The following is a 24,596-nucleotide window of genomic DNA, read 5'->3' on the forward strand; positions in this document are numbered from 1 at the left end:
AATTGCCACTTAGTTTTTAGTGATTAGTGACCATTAGAAATTACTAATGGTCTCTTCCATAGTGAAACTACCAGGATAGTGTATTAACCACATGAAAAAACCTCAACTTTAATTTCAGCTTAAAACAAATTTATTTAAATATTAAATTGTTCTCTCCCATAGGGCAAGCCAGTATATTTGAGGGAAACTCCAGACTGTACATACCTCTTTGAGTGGCATACATCATATGCTTGTCCACCATTCCGATCCATCGATTGCACATTAAGGTACATTTACCTATTTAACAAACTTTCAGTTAAATTTGCTGTTGGTGTTAAAAATGCAAATGTAATTAAAATTTTTATGAACTGATAACAGAACCAAGTTGTGATGTTGTATAGTAATACTTGTTCTGGTAATGAATAACATACTGCCACACAAGAATTAAATGTGATTTGTGCATAGTTAGAAGAATAATTGTCATAAATTTCTTGGCTTTATTTTGAGATTTGGAATTTCTGGAGCACATAGCAATTAATGTACTTGAAACATGATCACTTTAACAATGCATTTATCATATTAATGTTTCAATTTCTTTACCAATCTGCTTGATTATAGTGAGTTAAGTTTTTAAAGCCTGGTGTTGATTACAGTTATGGGTAGTTTAGCAATGTACGCAATAAAAGCCAATTCAAGATTGAAGTGCAACTTTTTTTTCTTTTTAGGGATAAAGATGGGAATTCCTATGACCTTACTCCTTTATCACAGTCCCAAGACAACTGGGAGATAGAACAGCAACGTGATGTTGACCAGACGTATTACATCAACATCTGCAAGTCACTAGTCCCAAAAAATGGCAAGTGCGCTGAGAGCAACCGAAGTATTTAGCTGTGTAGCATTTGATGGGGAGTCACTCATTGCCCATTGGAGCTCACTTACCTATTCAAGTCAAATCTAATTTGAAGCATTAAAGGAGGTTGCAAATACACTAGTCAAAAAAGGTAGCCATAGGATTTTCTGAGGAATGAGAAGCAAGGAGTGGGAAAATCTCTAATTCCATACACACTTTCTCTGCGCTATTAAATAAGCAATGACAAAATCTGTTTTTGTTCATGACATAAAGTTGACTGCAAAACTGAGAAAACTGAAGAGTTGGTTTTCATCTTTTGAATTTAATATTCAAATAGAAAGGAGAGGAACACCTAGGACTTGTTCTTGTTGCTATGCAGGTTAATCTTGAAATAGTGGGTGGATTTGGATGAAGAGAGACTTCTATGAAAATGTATTGTCCACATATTTGGCTTCATTTGTCAATCAGTAGTCTGTCAGCTGTACTTCAGCCTGGTTGAGGGTGCAAAATAGAAACTGAAAACTGTAGAAGGCTTTGATTTGTTAGAAGAATGTCATGGAAGACTTCTGATATGCTGGAGAGATTTGTGTACTTGGGTTGTTTTCTTTTGGACAGAGAAGATTAAGCAGAGGTTGTTAAGGATGTTCAAAATCACGAACTATCCTGATGGAGTAAACCAGGAGGAATTGTTGCCAAAATAACGAGCAACTCTAGAATAATTTATGCAGTTTTTGTTTTGTATGTTCTCTGAAAGGATATTGGCAGCAGATTGAATAACTTCAAATTGGAATTAAATAAATACAAGACAACCCCTGTATCTGCAGAATTGTTTTCTTCAGTTTCAGTTACTCTTGGCTTGCTGTGGCCTGAGCATATCATCAAGAATGTTCCTGTTCCAGTGCCAGGGACCTGGAGGCTGCCAGGAAGGCATGTTTTCCATTTAAATGAATGGGTTCACTCCTATCTGTGGTTTTGGGGTTCCACAGTAGGTCTTGGAACATGTCCCCACCATAATCGCAGGGGTTTACTGTAATCAAATTTGCAGGCTCATGGGCTAAAAACAAGCGATTAGGACTGAAGGAGACATTACTTTCAAATAGGTGTCAAGGGCACACCTGTGTTCATTATTCTATAATTGAGTATTCCTCCAGTTATTCTGATCAATAATTATCCCTCATCAGTACAGAAATGTTATCTAGTTGCTTATTTCATAACCCTGGGAACTTGCTATGTGCAAATTTCATGCGTTTCGTACATTGTGATAGTAATTACACTTAAAAGTAATTATTTGATTACAGTGTTTTGGCAGTAAAAGATGATATATAAATGGTATATTTCCTCCTGGCTTGCTGTTTACTTTTGACTTTTTCCATAGTGGTTATCGAGCAACTACCTAAAACTGATTTTATCAAGTTCATCCTTGCTAAATGTTCCAGGATAATAAATAATCTATTTATACTGTTTCTAGAAAGAACCTTTTATTGTGATTATCTGGAGTGGCTGGGCATATGTTGCTGGTACTTTTAAGAAGTTTTCCCATCTTTGTTTTATGCATTGTGCTTTGTTCACCAATTTTATGGTGAAGTATTGCATTGCTATTCTGGAATCGAAGTTGTCCAAACCAGGTGGGAAACGCACTCCTAAAACAATTTTTTTGCATTAAACTTCCACATTTATAGGAGTAAGAGATTTGTTTAACCACCATTTGAAAAGGTTAGAATGAGTCAAGAATGTGAATGTGCATCAAATTTGGTGATTAGGAGACTGTTACGTTCTCTACAAAACTATATTTATGCTTATGTAAGTAGTTAAGCATTTTAACGTTTTTATTCTGAATTTAATGGTTTGTATGTTTGCTTTTTTTGGGCTTAATCTAGCCATTGGTTTGCAATAACCTGTTTATTATTTTATAGGCAACTGGGCCTGTCCCTTAAATGCAGCTGTCTGCCTGAAGAATGGCAGCAAGTATATAAACCTTGGTGAGGTAGTTGCAGGGCCAAGGTGGGAAGAACATGGTCTGCTTGTCCTACGTTATCAAAATGGTGACAGGTGTCCTGATGGAAGACGCAATAAGACTACAAGCATACGTTTCAAATGTGATAAAGATGCAATTGTAAGTCTTATTTCAGTTACTTTTTTTATCCTGAGGTGAATCAAAATAAGAAATGGAAAGCTTGCAGGAAACAAAATTGCATCATGCGGTGGAAAAACTTCCTATCCAGCTCATGTTTTGCTTTGTTTCTCGTATCATACAAGAATCAAAAATAATGTTCTACTTAATCTGTAACAACTCTATTGCTCCCACTGTTGATATCTTGGAGTAGTGATTATCGGCATCACTGTCCTCTGGTAACAATGTCGATTCTGGATTAGTGGTGCTGGAAGAGCACAGCAGTTCAGGCAGGTTGCTGCCTGAACTGCTGTGCTCTTCCAGCACCACTAATCCAGAATCTGGTTTCCAGCATCTGCAGTCATTGTTTTTACCACCTCAACAATGTAGATGCCTACCACTGGGTATGCAAAGCTGATAGTTACATGAATATGTATGACCAGTTTTGGTATTCTGTTCAGCATTGTCTTCAGATGAGAGATTTCTTGTAAAAGAATCATATTGGGTTCCATATTTCCAACCTTTTTTAAAAAAAAATTGACAGTCAAATGGAAATAGGAAATATTGAATTCAATTTTGTAGAACTGTTAATTCCCTTATTTATAGAGTGAGTTGACCTGTATGTGTTCTCTGGGTAGGTATGATGTTGGGCAAAGGATACTTTCTTAATTCTGTTGGCAGTGCGCTGCCTTGCGGAAAAGTACTCCACCAGAGCAGCAGTAGGTTTCATGGTAGTGACTCGGGTGACAAAAAAGGGACATCTCTAGATTGAGAAAGACATGGGAATATGTTTCCATGGTATTGTTCTGATGAGCACTAGACTTAACATTTAACTCTGCTTTCTCCCCACAGATGCTGAGTTTCACCAGCAATTTCTGCTTTTGTTTTAGGTCACTAGAATCCACAGTTTTTTATATTAATGTTGTACTAATGCTACTTTTTGTAGTAGAGATCAAGAGGGGGAAAGAAAGACTATCTAAGTAACCTTTATTGAGTTATGTTTTGTTATGCAGATCTTACCTCCTGTAACTGTACGCTATGGTGGAATGAACAAAATCAATTGTGGACAAAGTCCACAAAGACACCTGTCCAGTGGCAGGGATGCAAAAAATATCTCCAGCTCAATGTACCAGAACATGTGGATTGGAGACAAATACGCCGTTAAAACTATCTAAATCTCACTGTCCCAGAGTAGACTAATCCTCTGAACACTCTTCTTGTTCATTGCTCTATGCCTATATTGTGGAGTAGCAAATCTCCACTCAAAATTAGAGAGAAATTGAAGTTAAATTGTCCTGGTGTAGTACCTTTTTTGTGTATATCTAAAATGACATGAAAAATGGAAAGCAATAACTCAATATTACAGAACTTTTAACATTGCTGAAAAAAAAGGTATGTCAGGGGTTTTGGTCTTGCAATCATTGCAAGACAAGATAATAATTGAGATGGTAAACTTCATTTCAAGTATCTATCTTTTTACAGAACACAAAGCCAGACTTAATCACTGCTATTGAAGGTTGCGAGTACACATTTTTGTGGTTCACTGCTTTCGCTTGCCCAGTAACCAGAAATGTACACAATAAGTGTGTTGTGACAAATCCAATTACAGGTCAGTAATGTGAATTTTATGATAGCACAATTTTAAGTTGCTCCAAGTTTTTTTTAAATTTAGTTTGACACATTAAAGCAGTAAACTCCACACTGAGTTCCTGACAGCAGTCGGACTAATGAGTACTTAAAAGATGTTATCTGAAATGGAAAATCTAATAAGTCTAGGAAACACGAAAAATTGACAGAAAAGCAAATCTGTTTTATCTAAAAATCTTATGAAACTAATTGGTCCCTACATAGCATCCAGGCTAAATCTGGATAACTTGCACCATCCAAAGCAAAATCAACAATTGGAATGTTCAGATCAGTTTGTTGTGGAGAGAGCAGATGAGTTGAAATGTACACTTGATCCCATATCTGTAATGTTAACTCATTCTTACCATATATGGTGTCAGGCCAACTGGGTGTTTCCTGTTTTTATTTCTGGATTTTAACATGTACAATTTTTTTTCAAGCAAGGGTCCTTCTTCTCTAATAGATATCTGCTTAGTCAGATATTAGCCATCAAATAATCAAAGGCTTTGATAAAGTGGGTTGCAGGGTTCAGCTAACTTCATGTGGTGTTTTATGTTCAACATTTTTTTCTTTATGGATAAATTTGTAGATTTATCTTCCACCATGGCATTTGTGAATTGATTTTCTTAGCAAATTAATATATTGTACTCTAATATAACTAGAGATTTGGACATGTTTGTTCTAAATTACTTTGTTTCTAATGCTGCATGTTTTTGCATCCAGGCCATTTATTTGACTTGAATTCACTGCGAACAAGTCAAGGCTATACTATATATGATCATAAAATCAGAAGAAACTTCATTCGCCTTAATATTTGTGATAAGGTGCAAAATACTGGATGTTCAGGCAATGATGTTGGTATGTATTGAATGGGTACTGAAGTTAAAGCCATTATATTGACATCAGAATTCTTGTATTTGTTTATTAAGTCATTCCATGGCGTTGCCCTTCAAAATTCTCCTGTAAGCCATGACAGTCTTTCATTTGGACTTTTGTGCATTTCTAATCATAAGTAATTCCAATATTGGTGATGGCGGCTGCAGTTGCCTTGGCCCCAAACTTGCTTAAGGGCACTCACTTAAAACCTATTCGTTGATAAGCCTGTATTCATCTGAATTAATAGGTCCTTTAAGCAGCTCAGTATCCTATTTTATTTAGTGATGCTCCTGTGTGGTGCCTTAGGTTGTTGCAAGTTTATATCTCAGTCTATATCCTGCTGTGTTGCAGTATTTTTGGAGTGAATGTTTGTTTTTGGTTAGATCAAGCAAGGAACTGATTTAACTAAATTCCAACTAACTCCTGTAGAACAAAAGCTAACATACTAAAGTTTTTAATTACCCCTTCACTTAAATGGAGAGTGGAGTCGAAGAATGGAAACTTTACCAAAATGAAATAATCTTTTAGGATTGGGCAGTACGAGGGTAGATGATTGCCTTTTGAATTCAAAGTGCTCCCCTCAGAAAGTTGTTATTTTATGCCGTATTACTGGTGAGCCCTAGTTCAAGTTGTCTATAATTATGGCAAACGTAATAGAGTATACAAGGAGGCCAAATGGCACATTTTGCCTGTGGTCTTTAGGCAAGCTATTTAATTAATACCACTCATCTGTATTTTCCTGTGGTGGGTAAACCTAATCCCTTCTGACTTTTATTGAATTCCATTCTGAAATTATTCAATATCTTTAAACTATCCTTTCATGCAAGCTGTTACAGATCATAATCATAAAATGTTTCCTTATGGTCCTCTGGTTCTTTTCCCAATCTTTTTTTCAATTCACTTGGGGCATGTTGGTATCATAGGCCAGGCCAGCATTTATTACCACTGTAATTTCACTAAAGAAGGTAGTGATGAGTTTCTGCATTGAGCTACTTAAATGTAGGTCTTAATAGAATTGATCTTTCTGTCAACACTATTTCTATTTATTTTTTTAATTAAAACCGTATTGGTGTTTGGGGCTACTCCTGCCACGAGATCTGTCATGGTGTGTCCCGTTTTTGTATTCTCTTGCACCATCATAACACACACGTTTGTAGCTTATCTGCAGCTACTGATTACAATCTTCCTACTACATCTCAGTCAACCTCTCTTTTAGCTGCCATCCTCTTTCTCTTTTCTCGAAGAGATCCTGTAGTCTTTTCAATTCTGATTAAATGGCTAAAATACTGAAATTTTCTTTTCTGGATTTCACTTTTTTGAGTTCTTTTTGACTTTGCAGTTTAAAGTACTCTCTGTTTATGTTAAGATTTATATACAGAATTTTTAACCTGTCTTAGCATCCACATTTCAAAAGCCTCCATTTTCTTTCCCAGATCTATCTATCTATCTATCCAGGTTTCTGAGGCATACAGGAAAGTGGATAACATTTCTCATGAGTTTTTTTTAAACCTTGTTTACAAACTTTTTTTTAACATTTCATATTCATAAAACTACTTCTGGTTATCTCTATTAAATCTGGCATCTGTCACATATCAACTTGGCCTGCCATTCTTCAAGATCAAGAATACCAAATCAAATGCGCCAATTAGATTCTTTGGACGATTTAACCTTTCAATGAATTAAGGTTAATCTGTAACCAAACTCTAATGACTACTACTGTACATGCCTGATATTGATTAATAAATGTCTATCAATCTCAGCAATTAACCTAATATTCATTGTTTACGGATGAGTTATGCAGTCATCATCTAATTTCACTCCTGAAATGTCATCAGGCTCTAATTTTTAGATCATGGTCACCAGCTCTGGTGCTTCCAAAATAAAGGGGGGGAAATACCTCTCTTGGAATTCAGGTAGTGTTCTGTTAAACCTATACTGCACTCTATACTACTATATATCATTCCTGAGTTGTGGCAGAATGGCAAATGTGATCCAACTTTATAAAGATAAAGTGAAGTACACTCTTAACCCTTATGTTTTAAAACTGTAGCTCAATCCATTTTGCTTACTAGTTATTTTGATTCCCATATTTTAATGATTTGTATGCCAGGACTCCTAAATGTCTTTGGCTTTGTATTTTTCTAGCATTACCATTTAGAAAATAACCTATTCTACTGAGATCCAAAGCTTGTCTATATTGAAGTTCATTTGCAACATTTTTGCCCATTTTGTCTTATGCTGCCATTGCACTCTAGTGTTGTCTGTCTTTACTTTTGGAAAAAATTAATATGTGGCCTTCTATTACATCATCTGAGTCTTCAATAATTATAGTGAGCAGTTGAGGACCCAAAATAATCATTGTGGGCCATTGCATTGATATTCAGAGTACCTGTTCAGTAACCCTATGCTGTTACCTTCTACTCATGTAATTTTCTAATCAGGTCAGTAACTTGCCTTTGATTCCATTTACTTTAGCTTTATTTGTCTTTTCTGTGTATGGCTAAGGATTTTTAATAGTTCCTTGAGTGCTTACTACATTTAAGTTTTCTAATATGCAAGCTAAAATGAATACATTCTGAAGTTCATTTTTTTTATATATAGCAGAAGGAACAGCAGTCCAAAAACTGATTCCACAATCCTGGGGAATTCTTCCCTGCATCTGGAAAAAACTGTTTTGTTACTGGCTGCTTTGTGTCTCCTAGCTGACTCCATATCTATGCTGCCATTTGGCTCTTTAATCGAACAGACTTAATTTTACTTAAAAATCTGTACAGAAGTTAGAACTAGTTGTTCATTTCCTCCCTCAAAGTTCATTTGGAGACTCATCCATAATATACATTCTCTTGGTCCTGGTAAATGCAGATGTTCACTCTCTTGTCCTGTGTATAGATATTCACTTCTAAGACTGGTCAAGTGAACACAGGTCCAAAATTGAAGATTCTAAATTGGCCATAGGCAGAGAAATCAGGCCTGACAGAAAATTGGCCAAACTAAATTAGTCAACATGCCAGCTCTAGATAGCAATGGAAATCTAGGCCAAAGATTGCAAAGGTTCAAGGGGAACCAATTACAATTGGCCTGAGGGTTGGAGAAGTCTTGATCAGACATTGTGCACTTTACACCACCTGTCATGGCAGCAGTGAAGGCTGTTGGTGTGACTCCACTTGACGATTTGAATCGAACTCATGACCCCACTGTTTGGGTAAAGTGTTTTTAATATAGAAACTTTCCAAAGTGTAGACCGCAACTGATGTGAATAATGCAAGTATTATGCCCAACACTCTGTGCAATGTTTACTACGTTTATTTAATCATCGTTAACATATTTAGAAACTTTTTTTGTTTGCTATTTCCATTTGAAAACCAGTAATGTTTGTGACCTTTTGCAGGTGTGTGTATTCAAGAAGATCATGCAATCAATGCAGGGCGTTTCAATACAGAAGTGACTTACGTAGACCAGGTGTTGAGGCTCACGTATAGTGGAGGTGATATCTGCTCCAGTAACCCTAACCTGCATCACAGAAGTATCTTCAGTTTTGTCTGCGGCACATTTGCTGGAGCAAATACTGGACCTGTACTGGTGGCTTCAGATGAGCAGACATGCACCCATTATTTTTCTTGGCATACACAGCTGGCCTGTGAGCATGAGGTAGAGTTTTTACAAAATCTTTATAACCAGTAACCTTAGAAACTGCACGTATTTCTACTTAATTGTTCACAGTAAATTTAAGCTTTTCTTGGACCTGTTCTCTTTCAGGCTTTCCTTTAATTTATCTAATTGTTAACTTGGATGAATTTTTCACTTTTGCCACTTAACTTTGTTTAGATAAGTAAAGGCAGTTATCTATCCACTAAATAAACTAGCAATGTTTTCTTTGCTATTACAAAGTAACTTGGTTGTCATTTTCCTTGTCCTTTCTGGTTTGCTGGCTAAGGTGAGATGTTCGGTGAAGAATGGAAGCTCGGTTATTGATTTAAGTCCTCTGATCCAGAAGACTGGGTATTATTCAGCAGAAGATGAGGATATTGTTGATGATAGTCAAGATGACACTCCTGATTTTTACATCAACCTTTGCCAACCACTGAATCCTATCCCAGGGGTTGACTGTCCTCCTGGTTCAGCTGTGTGCATGGATCCTGTAAATGGGCCACCTGTGGTAAGTTAAATCCTGCCACTGTGTGGGGGGGGGTAATATATATATATATATATATATATATATATATATATATAATATATAGTGTTCTAATCAAGTGCTCATCTGAAAACAATATGTTGGAACATGACTGAGATGTAATTGTGCAGGTACATTTTAAAGGGCGCCCCAAATTTTATTTTGCGGATTTTATTCCGCTTCCAACTGAACATCAAAAGTTCTCTCTCATTTCATTGCATTTTACATTCTAGTGGTGAGCCCAATTCACTTTTTTTTTAGTGAAAGAGGGAAGAGAAAGTTAGCAATGTCAACCTTTGAGATTAATCTTGCTCTTTTTATGGAAAAGGAAGCACAATTTAACAAGTAGCATGCTGTCTCCTTGCTTGAGGCCATGCTTGTGACTGTGGTCACTACAATGTTGGAATTTCTCCATATTCTCTCTCATTATCCAAAAGGACCCCAAAATTGAACCACTTGGAGCACCTCAATCTATTCACTCTGGAAAAACTGACTAATTCATTTATCTTTTCTGTAACCATGTAGATAAATTAATATGCATTCAAGAAGGATTATTGTCTGATATTCTCATCTGGTGCTTTCTTAAAGGCTTGCTTGACAATAAATATATCAACTGAATTTTCCCTCACTTCGTGCCTTTTGCTTTGTCAAAGTAATTGATGTTTATTGAATAATTGTCCTTAGCTTTTGTCATGTGTGTTTAGTGTTAAAGACAGTTTCCTTAAATTGAGGGTTTTCTCTTATTGGTGGCAGCAGCTAGTCAAGGTATCAGCCCCAGCTCAGCAGTCCTTGTCTGGGTCAGATGGTTGTGTTTAAGCTGCACCCTGAGATGTCAGTGTGAAGTCCAACTGAAGAAATGCTTTCTTGTAGGATTTGGTGGTTTGTTTTGGATAAAGTGTTAAGCTGAGACCCTGGCTTACCCCTTGAGTGAAGGTTTGGGAAAAAAAAAGACATTATCAGAAGAGAGGAAGAGGTCTAGACTTAATTATAAGTAGCAAAGCTAGGTAAGTAGTTGAAATATCAATGGGGAGGAATTTTGCACAGTGATAAAAGCTGTTGAATTCAAGCTTGTAATGGAAAAGGACAAGGACAGGTCTGAAGTCCAAAGTTCTAAACCATGGTAAAAGCTGATTTTAATAAGATCAGACATGATTTTGCCAGAGTGGACTTACAGCAGATATTTCCAGCTAAATCTTTCTCAGAACAGTGGCCAAAATCTATCTTAAAGAAAGCGGGGCCATCAAATCCTGTGAACACTGATATGGAGGGATATACAGAATTGGTTTAAGAGACAGTGGGAGGCTTAAGGCACATTACGAGGGCTTGAAATGCAGAAGCTCCAGAGGAGTCCAGAATGCGCAAGAGGGAATTTAAGGAGATTTGGAGAGTAAAAGGATACTGGCAGGTTTAAAAAAAGAAAAATCTTGAATTGGCTTATAGGTACATTCAGGGTAAAAGCATAACGAGAGAGAGTAGGGTCTGTTAAGGACCAAAGTGGTAATTTGTGTGTGGAGCTAGAGGAAAGTGTTCTAAATTTTACTTTGTATCAACATTAATATGGGTATAGAAATTGGGAGAAGTACTGTGATGTATTTAAAGAAATTTTAATATAGACAGAAGGAAGGTTCTAAGTAGTCTGGCAAGCTTAAAAGCAGATAAATCCCAAAATCCAGTTGAAATGTATCCAAGGTTGAGTGAGGCAAAGGAGGGAATAGCATGGTGTTGGTAGTGGCTCTAAATTCTTCTCTAGCCATAAGAGATGCCAGAAGACTGGAGGACAGCTGATATGGTACCATCCTTTGAAAGGGAGGAAGGGACAAACCAGGACACTGAAGGCCAGTCAGTGTAACTTTAGTGGTGGGGAAACTATTGGAAGCAATTCTGAGGAACGGAATTAACCAACATTTGGAGAGGCAAGAATTAATCGAACAGTTGGCATGGTTTTGTTAAGGGGAGGTCATGTCTGACCGAATTTTTTTTTTAATTTAATTTTTGAAGATGTGACCAGGTATGTAGAGGAGGCTGATGATTTTGATGTAGACTACTTGGACTTCAAGGCTTTTGAGGGTCCACATTGGAGATTGCTAGTTAAGTGAAGAACCAATAGGATCCAAAGTCATTTGGTTGAGTGGTTGGAAGCAGAAGGTTGAGGGATGTTTGTCTGATTGGAATTCTCTGTCCATTGGGGTTCTGCAGGGGTCAGTGTTAGGACCCTTGCTGGTTGTGCTTTATATAAATGATTTAATATTGAATGTGGGAAGGTTGGTCAGGAAGCTTGCAGATGATGCAAAAATTGGCATGGTTGTAAATAATGGGGAAGAAAGCCTTCGATTACAGGTAGATGGGTTGATGTGGCAAAAGGAATTCAGCCTGGATAAATGAGAGGTGATGCACTTGACAAGGGAATACATGATAAACAGGAACCAGGGAAGTACAGGAGCAGCAAACCTTGGTGTGCTTGTGCTTGAGTCCCTTAACGTGGCAGGTGAATAAATGCTTAAGACAGCTTATGGTATACCTGCCTTTATTTATTGAGGCATGGGGTTTAAAAGCAGGGATGTTATGTTAGAACTAGTGAGACCACAGCTAGTCTATAATGTGCAGTCCTGGAATCCACATAGGAGGCATGATTGCACTGGAGAGGGTGCAAAAGAGATTTACCAATATGTTGCTTGGGCTAAAGTTTTAATTAAGAAGAGATTTACTGTGGTGGTTCTCATTAGAGTTGAAGAAGAGATTGAGAGGGGACTTGATTGAGATGTATAAAGTTGAGTGCCTTAGATACGTAACACAGGATCTCTCCCCTTGGAGAGATTAGTAACCAGGGGAATAGATTGAAGAGGAGAGGGAGAAGGTTTAGAGATGAGGGTGATAGGAATCTGGAACTTCATGCAAACCTTGTTAAGGCAGAAACCCTCAACATCTGAAATATTTGTGTACCTGCAGTGCTAAGAAATGCTTGGTTATGAGCCAAGTGCTGGAAAATAGAAGAGAGTAGTAAGGTTGTTTTTGACACGTCAATGGTTCTGTTATGTAGATCTCGACTCTTAAGTTGATGCTTATCATTGATATCGTTCAAATATTAGAAGGTAGTTCTTTCAAGTTAATATGAATATACTGTTTACTAAATTTCCATACATTTAGTTTTGTTAAAGGCCATTAAAATGTGTTCAATGACCTCCAACTATTTGATGTGAATAAAAGAACTAAAGGAACTAGGCTGAAAAAATTTGACATTATTTATGTAATGCTGTGATCAGTTGAGATGACCCAAAATGCTTCATATAAATAATAGTACTTCTGGAGAATTGAGTCAATCATTTTATGTATAGCAAGGCCCCTCATAGTAATATTAAATATTTAGCTGTCTGAGGTAGAACTAGTGGTCTGTACCTGAGCGAATCCTTGTTTGTTCACTGCTGTAAGATCTTAATATCAATCTGAACCCTGGTTTATTCTGTTTAAAATCTCATCCGAAGGACATTACTTCGGACAGTGTTGCACACTGAGATTAGATAATAGGGTAGTGTGCTGTTTGCGAAAGTATTAGGAAGACCTTTCAGACATTGTCCTAGCTGTTGTTTAAGACTGAACCAGACTATTCATTACCTTAGTGTCTTATTGACACTGAACTGATTTTCCAACCCTTGCCCTAGTAAATTCACCCACCTCTGTTCCTGCCTCAACTTGCCTGTTGCTGCAAACCTCAATCATACCTTTGTTACCTATAGGCTCCAATGCTTTTCAGGTTAACCTCCCAGTTTTCGTAAACTTAACCTCATCTAAAACTTCACCTTCTCTTAACTTGGATCATTGAACATTGCAGTGCAGTACAAACCCATCGGCCCTCTGCGTGAACCTGTGAAACCAATCTGAAACCTATATAACCTATACATTCCATTATCATCCATATGTTTATCCATATGTTTATCCAATGACCAATTAAACGCCCTTAAAGTTGGTGAATTTACCCCTGTTGCTGACAGGGCATTCCATGCCCTTGCTACTCTGAGTAAAGAATCTGTCTGAAATCTGTCCTATACCTATCACCCCTCAATTTAAAGTTCTGTCCTCTCGTGCTAGCCATCCACCATCCAAAGAAAAAGGTTTTCACTGTCCACCCTATCTAATCCTTTGATCATCTTGTAAGCCTCTATTAAGTCACCTCTTAAACTTCTCTCTAATAAAAACAATCTCAAGTCCCTCAGCCTTTCTTCATAAGACCTTCCCTGGTAACATCCTGGTAAATCTCCTCTACACCCTTTCCATTGCTTCCACATCCTTCCTATAATCTATTTTTGCTGGCTTCTCACTCCATTATCTAGATTGGCCCCAGGTCCAGCATTGCCTTGATTCTTAAAGTTCTTCTTATTTTCAACTTTCCCCTTGACCTTGCAATGCAATATAGCACAGGAACAGGCCCTTTGCCTGTGCTGATTCCTAGTCCTTATTTAGATATGCTAATTATTGACCATATGTGGTGTCTATCCCTTGTGTTCATCTGTCTATCAAACATTGCCTTAAACATTGCTAACATGTCTGCGTCCACCACCTCCACTGGGTATTCATTCCAAGTATCTGTCACCCTCTGGAAAAAGAACTTCCTGCACTTCTCACCTAAACTCCTCTACTCTTTCCCCAACCCCACAGCACCACCTTAAACCTGTGCCCTCTTGTAGTTGACCTTACCACCCTGGGGAAAAAGCCTCTGACTATCCACCCTAATTATTCTGCTTAACTTTGTAGATTATAAAATCCTCTAGACCAGGCAACATCCTGGTAAAGCATCCACATCCTCTTCAGTGTGGTGACCAGAATTGTGCGCACTATTCAAAATGTGGTCTAACTAAAGTTTTATACAGCTGTAACGTAACTTGTTAACTTTTATATTTGATACTCTGGTCAATGAAGGTGAACATGCTATAATGCCTCCTTGATGACCTTCTCTACCTATTGTGTCACTTTGAGGGATCCGTAGACCCGTACACCCCAATCCCCCGTCAACCCTCTTAAGCATTCTGCCATTTATAATGTAATTCACACCTGAATTTGATCTTTCAAAATGCATCACCTCACATTTATCAGATTAAATACCATTTGCCATTTCTCTTCCAAATTGGCAATCTGTCTATATCTTGCTGTATTCTTTGACAGTCCTCCTCACTATCTGCAACTCTGCCAACTTTGGTGTCAAACTTACTAATCAGGCCACCCACATTTTCCTCCAGATCATTTATGTATGTATATTGAAAACAACCAAGGTCCCAGCACGGACCCCTGTGGAGCATCCCTAGTTACTGATCTCCTCTGTTGCAGAAAGTACCCTTTCATCTTCTATGACCAAGCCAGGTTTGTATCTATCTAGCCAGCAAACCTCTGATCCCATGAGACTCTATCTTTTGTATCAGTTTGTCATGAGAAACCTTTTAAAGTGACTTAGTAAAATCCATTTGTACAACATCTGCTCTTCCCTTAACAATCAATGAGGTTGGTGAGACATGATCTTTCCCTACACAAATCCATGTTGCTTGTCAATAACAAGACCATTTGTTTCCAAATGTGAGTAAATTCTTTCTCAGGATCTTCTCCAACAGCTTCCCTACCACTGCCTATATTTACCTTGATTATCTGTTTTCTTTCTGTAACAAAGGAACAACTTGGCCATTCTCTCATCCTCTGGAACTTTGCCTGAGGTGATAGGGGATGCAGAGTTATCTGCTAAGACCCCAGCTATTTCCTCCCTTGTCTCCCACAGTATCCTGAGATTGATCCCATCTGGCCCGAGGGACTTGTCTACCTTAATGCATTTCAAGACCCCAACGCTGCTTCCCTCGTTATGTTGATCTTCCCCAGAGTATTCACACACCTTTCCCTAACCCCTACATTCCTTATGTGCCCCTCTTTAATGAATACTGATGTAAAAATATTCATTAAGGATCTCACCCATTTCCTCTGGCTTACCACATAATCACCCTCCTTTTATCCTTGAGTGGGCCTACTTTATCTTAGCTACCTTCCTAATATGTGTAAAATGCTTTCTAATTCTCCTCAATCCTGCTGGCCAAGGATGTTTTTTAGGCCCTTTTTAGTTCTCCTAACTCCCCATTTAAGCTCATTCCTGCTTGCTGTATATTCTTCAAGGACTTTATCCATTTTCAGTTGTGTAAACCTTAAGTATACGTTTTTGTTTTGACTAAGCTGATTTTTTTTCTGTCATCCAAGGTTCCTGAATCCTGACATCCCTGTCCTTTTTTTTTAACGGGAATCACATGTCCTGCACTCTGATCAGTAGTCTTTAAAAGACTCCGACATGTCAGATATGAATTTACCCTAAACAGCTGCTCCCAATCTACGTTCTTCAGTTCTTGACTAATTCAATTGTAGTCTGCCTTCTCCATAAGTCCATAAGACATAGGAGTGGAAGTAAGGCCATTCAGCCCATCGACTCGACTCCACTCTGGCATTTAATCATGGCTGCTGGGCATTTCCACTCCACTTACCTGCACTCTCCCTGTAGCCATTTAATTCCTTGCGAAATCAAGAATTTATCCATCTCTGCCTTGAAGACATTTAACATCCTGGCCTCCACTATGCTCCATGGCAATAAATTCCACAGGCCCATCACTCTGTCTGAACAAGTGCCCCCTCATTCCCATTCTACATTGATCCCCTCTAATTTTAAGGCTGTGTCCCCAGGTCCTAGTCTCCCTGTCTAATGGAACCAGCTTCCCAGCATTCACCCTTTCTAAGCCATGCATTCTTCTAAGTTTGTATTAGATCTCCCCACAACCGTCTAAACTCCAATAAATACGATCCCAGGATCCTCAAACGTTCATCTTGTTAGGCCTACCATTCCAGGGATCATCCATGTGAATTTCTGCTGGACACGCTCCAGTGCCAGTATGTCCTTCCTGAGATGTGGGGCCCAAAATTGGACACCGTGTTCTAAATGGGACCTAACTAGAGCTTTGTAAAGTCTCAGTAGCACATTGCTGCTTTTACATTCCAACCCTCTTGAGATAAATGACAATATTACGTTCGTTGCTTAATCACTGACTCGACTTGCAAGTCAACCTTTAGAGACTCCTGGACTAGCACTCCCAGGTCCCTTTGTACTTTGGCTTTAGGAATTTCCTCACCATTTAGAAAATAGTCCATGCCTGTATTCTTCCAAAGTGCAAGAGCTTGCATTTGTTCACGTTGAATTTCATCAGCCATTTCCTGGACCACTCCTAAAATGTCTATCTTTCTGCAGCCTCCCCACCTCTTCAGTACTACCTGCCTGTCCACCTAACTTTGTATCATCGGCAAATTTCGCCAGAATGTCCCCAGTCCCTTCATCCAGTTCATTAATATCTCAAGTGAACAGCTGCAGCCCCAACACTGAACCCTGCGGGACACCACTTGTCACTAGCTGCCATTCTGAAAAAGAACTTTTATCTCAACTCTCTGCCTTCTGTCAGACAGCCAATCCTCAATCCATGCCAGTAGCTCATCTTGAACACCACGGGCCCTCCCCTTACTCAGCAGCCTCCTGTGAGGCACCTTATCAAAGGCCTTTTGGAAGTCTAGGTGGATAACATCCGCCGGGTTTTCCTGGTCTAACCTACTTGTTACCTCTTTGAAGAATTCTAACCGGTTTATCAGTCACAACCTCCCCTTACTAAATGCATGCTGACTTGTTCTAATCAAACCCTGCACTTCCAAGAATTTAGAAATCATATCCTTAATGATGGATTCTAGCATTTTACCAACATCCAAGGTTAGGCTAATCAGGCCATAATTTTCCATTTTTGTCTTGATCCTTTCTTGAACAAGGGGGTTACAAAGCGATTTTCCAATCATCTGGGACTTTCCCCGACTCCAGTGACTTTTGAAAGATTGCAAACAACACCTCCGCCATTTCCTCAGCCACCTCCCTCAGAACTTTAGGATGTACCCCATCAGGACCAGGAGATTTATCAATTTCTAGACCTTTTTAGCTTTTCTAACACTTTCTCTTTTGTAATAGCTATCAAACTCAACACTGCCCCCTGACTCTCCTTAATTGTTGGGATATTACTTATGTCTTCTACTGAAGACTGATGCAGAGTACTTAAGTTCTTCAGCTATTTCCTTATTCCCATCACTAGCCTTCCAGCATCAATTTGGAGTGGCCTAATGTCTACTTTTGCCTCTTGTTTCTTTTTATTAAAATAAACTTTAACTACCATTTCTAAGATTTCTGGCTAGCTTATCTTCATATTTGATCTGCTTCTTTGTTCTTTGTTATTTCTTTGTTATCCCCTGGTTGGTTGGTTGGTCGATCGATTGTCTGATTTCCCAGTGCTCTGGCCACTTTATAGGCTCTCTGGTTTTCTTTGTTACATTCCCTGACCTCCTTTGTCAGCTTGGTTGTCTAATTCCTCCCCACCCCAGATATTCTTTCTCTTTTTCTTTGGGCTGAACCTCTATACTGTGTCCTCAATACAACCAGAAACTCCTGCCATTGTTGCTCGACTGTCTTCCCTGCTAGGCTCTGCTTTGTCGATTTTCGTCAGTTCCTCACTTGTGCCCCTGTAATTATCTCTTAATTAACTGTAAAGCCATTACATCTGATTTTGCCTTCCTTTTCAAACTGCAGACTGAACTCTACCATATTATGACCATTGCCTCCTAAGTGTTCCCTTACTTTAGATCTTTTATAATGTCTGGCTCATCACATAGCATGACCAAAATAGCCTGCTCACAAGTTGTTCCAAAAAGCCATCCTGTAAGCATTCCATGAATTCCCTTTCTTTGAATCCACTGGCAACATTATTCACTCAGTCCACCTGCGTATCGAAGTTCCCCATGATCACATGGCCTTACCTTTTCTCTGAACGCCCTATCTATTTCCCAGTGCATCTTGTGTCCCTGGTCTTGACCACTGTTGGGAGGTCTGTACATAACTCCCATTTTGGTTTTTTGCCTTCGTGGTTTCTCAACTCCACCCACACAGACTGCACACCATCTGCCCTTATGCCATTCAGTGCCATAGATTTAATTTCATTCCTAACTAACAAGGCAACGTTGCCCCCTCTGCCCGTCTCCCTGTCTTTCCGATAAGTTGTAAATCCTCTAATGTTTAGCTGCCAGTCCTGAACCCTCTGCAACTGCATCAGATGCCTACCACATCATAAACATTCACGATTTGTGCCGTTTATTCATCTACTTTGCTACGAATACTACCAGTGTTCAGGTAAAGTGCCTTAATGCTAACTTATTAGAGACATTTGAAATCATAAGATGGCCAAAGATTTCCTTCCTTTGTTTGTTGCATTCCTAGTCTGCCCTGAGCTTAAAATCACCTGCACGCATGCTATAGTGCTTATCTTTCCAGTGAATGCCATACTCTGTCACTTTCACTCCCTCCCTGCACCCCCCCAACTCAATTTTAAAGTCCTACTGACCTTGACCACCCTTTGTATCTTTTTTGCTAGAACACTGGTTCCAGATCGGTTCAGGTGGAGACCATCCCAACCGTACAGATCTCCACCACCACCACCCCTGTTCCAAAACTGATGCCAATGCCCCATGAAATAGAATTGCTCTTTCCCACACCAATCCCTTAGTGACGTGTTTACTTCCCTAACTTTCTTATCCCTATGCCAATTGGCACGTGACTCTGGCAGTAATTCTGAGATCATGACCCTTGAGGACCTGTTCTTCAATTTCCTTCCTAGTGTTTGATAATCCCCAAACAACAGGTTCTCCACCCTAGCTTTGCCTATGTTAGTCCCAACAACTGGATCCTCTCCCTCCAGCTCCAATATCCTTTCAAGCTGGTTGGAGAAGTCCTGCACCCTGGCACTGGGCAGGCAACACGCCATGTGGGTCCTCCGATCCAGCTTGCGAAGGATACTATCTGTCCCCTAATTATAGAATCCCCTATAACAACTAGTCTTTTTGCTTCCCCCTCTTGAATGGCCTTCTGCACCATGGTGTCTATAGCCCTTTCTCTCATCTGTACAGGAAGCAAGAATCTCATACCTGTTGGACAAGGTCAAGGGCTGAGGTCCCTTCATCTCATACTGTTTCCCTGAACACTCAATTAATTTAATTACTTAATCTCCCAGGTATGACAGCCTCCTAACAGTGTCCAAGTAACTCTTTCCCCTCCCGGATGTGCCGCAGAGTTTGAAGCTCAGATTCCAGATCATCAATTCTGTTCTGGAGTTCTTCCAGCAACCAAATCTTGCTACAGATGTCACTGTCATTCACAATGGGATCAGCCAGCTCCCACATCATACAACTACAGCACAACATCTGTCCGGTCCTAACTAAAGTTTACAATTTATTCTCCCTTCATCTGAAGTTCACTCGTGTCGTTGTAGGTATCTGAAAACTTTGGGAATTACAGTCACTATTCCCAAAATGCGCTCCCACTGAAGCTTTGATCAGCTGGACGGGCTTCTTCCCCAATACCAGGTCCAGTATGGCCCCCTCACTCATTGGATTATCCAGATACTGTTTCAAAAAGACCCTCCTGGACACAATGAACAAACTAATCCCTATCCAAACCCCTGGCAAGAAGTGAATTGCAATCAATATGAGGAAAGTTAAAATCACCTGCCACAACCATTATTTCCAAAACCTGACTAAATATTTCTTCCTCTATCCCTTGCTGGGAGGTCTGTCATACAAGCCCAGCATTGCGATTGCACCCTTCCTAAGCCAGAGTTCTAACGATAATGCCTTGCTGCCCCTCCATGGTGTCCTTCATCAACACAGCTTTGATATACTGCCTAACCAGTAATGCAACTCCCATACCGCTCTCGCGTTGTCCTCTGTCTCATCTAAAACATCAATATCCTGAACGTTAAGCTGCGAATCCTGCCCCTTAGATTCTTAGATTACTTAGTGTGGAAACAGGCCCTTCGGCCCAACAAGTCCATACCGCCCCGCCGAAGCGCAACCCACCCATACCCCTACATTTACCCCTTACCTAACACTGCGGGCAATTTAGTATGGCCAATTCACCTGACCTGCACATCTTTGGAGTGTGGGAGGAAACCGGAGCAGATCTGCCTTCAACTTCAGCATTTAGCTCTGGAATTCCTTTCCTAAAACTTTCCTCTCCACATATCTCGTTTCCTTCAAGATATTTCTTAAGATCTAACTCTTAATCCAAGCTTTCAGCCGCCTATTATAGCACATCTGTAGATCAGTATCAGATTTTTGTTCCAGTGCAGTGCCTCTGTTGATTTTTGTGAAGTCTATATTAATGAAAGTTGAAGAGGGGTATGCCTTTATTGAAGAAGAATACATTTAGGTTCTTTCATTGAGGATATATGTTGTTCACTTGGATGCAATAATTACACTTCCTTGCAATAATTTCAATCTTTCAAATGTGTATTTGACCATAGTCTTATGATGAGCTGACATTGTTTACACGAATGATTCAGATCAAAGCATTGCAGCTGAAGAACATGATACATTGTAAATGAATGCTAATATTTCAGTTTCGATAACTTGCTTTTTTTTTGTTGTAGGCAATTGGTTATGCTTCTGCATCTCCACAAATTAATTCAGCAACTCAGGACGTCTACATTTCTTTCAAAACCAATGTTACCTGTCAAACAGATCCTGAATTGACTTATGACTCCCTCATAGTGTTCCATTGTGTCAAGGGTGTAGACTTGGTAAGAAATTTGCTTGACAGTTGTGTAATCAGTATAAAGTCTAATATAAATCAAAATCAAGTGGGTAACAGTCAAAGGCTTGTGTTATCCTTTTGAGTAATGATTGATATGTACTAGCTTTATGTAAATAACCAGATACAAAGCTTAGATTTTGGTGTTATTTTGTCTTTGTATATCTACACCATTACCTAATATTATGTTGTGATAATTTGAAAAGGTGACATTAAATTTCATGTGTTGAAATGCTGATCCATTCTGTGATTTCTTCTCGCCAGGGAAGACCAAAAATGATGAGAAAATCAGAATGTAGCTTTGTGTTTGAATGGGCAACTCCACTGGTGTGTCCAGATTCAGTGATTACATCTGGCTGTTCACTATTTGATCAACAGTTACATCACACCTTCAATCTGTCTGTTTTAACAGGAGGGAAATATCAGGTAATGGATTAATTATAGAAAGCTAATGCGTAACAAACTGGAGTTTAAGTAAAGGAGGCATAATATTGAAATTTACAGACAACATAAAGATGAGTGAAAGAACTAAGAAAGCCAAGGATATAGATAAGTAGAGACCAGGTGGATCACAAATGAAGTTAATAAGTAGCAATGTGAAATGATCCGCTCAATGGTAAGATATACAAGAGCAGGGTGAATGGGAGTGAGTTATGCATATTGTTTTAAAAATTGTGCGCTATAGTTGATCACTTACAAAGCTTTATTTTAAAAATAGAAATGAGGCCCCAATTTTTGTTTCCTAGTTGGGACAAATTCCTACTTTGTGAAATAATATTGTATGTGGAAGATTGTCAAATGCTTTCTGGAAATTAAATACAGTATATCAATAGGCTTTTTATCCAAAACACATTACTCCTTCAAAGAATTCTAATAACTTGGTTAAACATAATTTCTCTTTCACGAAACCATGTTGACTCTTCCCAGTTACCTTTTACTTTTATTTTTTTCAAAAAAGTACCCAGCTGATAACATCAGTAATGGTTTTTTTCCCCCCTTTTTCAGACATTGAGTTAACTCACATGTAAAATTGTTTTTGGCCTTTCTCCCTCCTTGAACACAGGGATTATACTTGCTGATTCCCAGGCTAATGAAACTTTTCCAAAATCTAGCAAATTTTGTCAAATTAGCAAAGTATTAAACCGAGGGAAGATTTGACTCTAGGATAAAGTTCATCGTGACCCAAGGACTTAAACAGAGAGTTCAACAGTTTGTTTAGTACCACTTCCATAGGGATTGTAATTTCACCAAGTTCCTCTTTTGTTTCCCACCTCCTGATTGTAGCTATTGTTGCACTATTTTTGCTATTCTCTAATGAAGAGAAGTAAAATATCTAATCATTAAATATGCCATTTCCTTATTAACTCCCTATTCTCTTTTTCAAGAAAACCAGCGCACTTGTTCTTTCCCTTTTTTAAATGACTAAAGACTCTCGCTATCATTTTTACTCCCTATCTTGCTTCCTCTCTTGGTCTCCTGAGGTTTTAGTTTAGTTCTTCCAATTTCATTTTAACTAACAAGTCACTATTGGAAGGCAATATGGTTTCTGATTTTTTAACATACAGGCAATATTTGAATATAAAAAGTCTCTTTCATGTAGAATAGTCTCATTAATTTGTTATCATAACACAACTAATTAACACTCTTCATGATCCTTCAGGTCAACTTGAAAGGAAGGACCTATCACCTTAATATATGTGCAGCAGTAACTGGTATACCTGAATGTAAAAACAGCGCTGTCTGCTTGGTCTCTGGTAACGAAGCAGCATCATTTGGCAATCCAAAAGCAATGACCCTGGAATATAAACACCAGGATCAAGCCTTGATGTTGTATTATAGGAGTAGTGATCTGTGCCCAAAAGGTAAGAGACATTAATTTAGTTTGGTTGCTTGTCTCTTGTGTACAAAATAAGAATCCCTACAGCATGGAAACAGGCCATTTGACCCATTGAGTCTACAATGACCCTCCAAAGAGTATCCCCTCAGAGCCACCTCTACCCTATCCCTGTAATGCTGCATTTCCCATGGCTAGTCCTCCTGCACATTGAGCAATTTAGCATAGCCAATCCACCTAATCTGCATCTTTTTGGACTGAGGCAATCGGAGCATCCTGAAGATACCCATGCCGATACTGGGAGAGCGTGCAAACTGCGCACAGACAGTTGGCTGAGGCTAGAATCAAATTCCGGTCCTTTGTGCTATGAGGCAACTGTGCTAACTACTGAGCCACCATGCAGCCTGTGTTCTGAGTTAGCTGACCTTTAACCAGGATAGAATTAAAGGATGCTGCAATTTGCTTCACAACCCTGGGCTGAAGAAATTACACATTTGGCATGGTTCCTGCTGAAAGTGCCTTTGTGAATTTCCAGTACATCCATGAGCTGAGTGCATTATAATGCTGTCCATAATTGAATGGATGGACATGGTCTTTGTTTCTACTCCTGTATAAAGATGACCAACTGGGCGAGCAAAAAAATGGGAGCAAGAAAGAACAGGAGGTAACAGACCATGATAGGAGTTGAGCTTTTTGTTTTATTTAAGCATCACCTAAAGAAATTGCATTACACCAATCTGTTTAGACTATATCTCTCTTGTGGAAGTGACTTAGTGCCTTTTCTTCGATGCCTTTGACAGTAACTGAAAGAGGAGAGCTTTGCAGATTCCCTTTCATATTTCTTGGGAACTCCTACAGCGAGTGTACAATAGATGGGAAAACAGATGGATTTCTGTGGTGTTCAACAACTGATGACTATGACAAGGACAAAGCATGGGGCTTCTGTAGTAATGGAATGTAATAGTAACTGTGTTTTTGTATACAAGTGGTGAATGTTTAAAATGACTGCCAGTTATTTTAATTTCTTGCAGTTTGTTTTAAATGAACTTTTTTTAATATTCATTGGCATCAGGAACAGCAACTCGGAGATCAACAATCATCTTCAGATGTGATGAAACAGCTGAAAACGGAAACCCTGAAGTGCTGAGTGAGATCCTTGGTTGCTCAACAACTTTTGAATGGAAGACTAGCGTTGTTTGTCCACCCAAAAAGATGGAATGCAAGATAATTTACAGGCATAAGACCTATGATTTAAGAATGCTTTCTTCCCTTACCGGATCATGGAAGTTTACATCGAATGGTGATACGTAAGTTATGGTTTTCTCACTGTTTTATAGAGGTTGCTTCTGTTTTTATACAATCCTTACACTATAATTGCCATATCAAAATGTATTAAGTAGTTAATATTTAAATTCATACTGAACTATGGAAACAACTTGATGACTGAATAGCTGAAGCATACAGGAAGGTTCTAGA

At 38.8% G+C, this 24,596-nt stretch overlaps 1 protein-coding gene across 1 annotated transcript in view; it reads left to right on the forward strand.

Annotated features, from left to right (window-relative positions):
• igf2r (insulin-like growth factor 2 receptor) overlaps nt 1-24,596 on the forward strand; it is a 207,495-nt gene that overhangs the window by 148,678 nt on the left and 34,221 nt on the right. Inside the window, exons 29-39 of the mRNA XM_072581192.1 lie at nt 163-266; nt 705-835; nt 2,743-2,942; nt 4,422-4,548; nt 5,289-5,423; nt 8,830-9,089; nt 9,376-9,597; nt 21,126-21,275; nt 21,551-21,712; nt 22,947-23,148; nt 24,193-24,427. Coding sequence (XP_072437293.1) covers nt 163-266; nt 705-835; nt 2,743-2,942; nt 4,422-4,548; nt 5,289-5,423; nt 8,830-9,089; nt 9,376-9,597; nt 21,126-21,275; nt 21,551-21,712; nt 22,947-23,148; nt 24,193-24,427 — 1,928 coding nt within the window. The remainder of the gene's footprint in view (nt 1-162; nt 267-704; nt 836-2,742; nt 2,943-4,421; nt 4,549-5,288; nt 5,424-8,829; nt 9,090-9,375; nt 9,598-21,125; nt 21,276-21,550; nt 21,713-22,946; nt 23,149-24,192; nt 24,428-24,596) is intronic.

The sequence above is a fragment of the Chiloscyllium punctatum genome, chromosome 11, assembly GCF_047496795.1.
Source record: "Chiloscyllium punctatum isolate Juve2018m chromosome 11, sChiPun1.3, whole genome shotgun sequence".
NCBI lineage: Eukaryota > Metazoa > Chordata > Chondrichthyes > Orectolobiformes > Hemiscylliidae > Chiloscyllium > Chiloscyllium punctatum.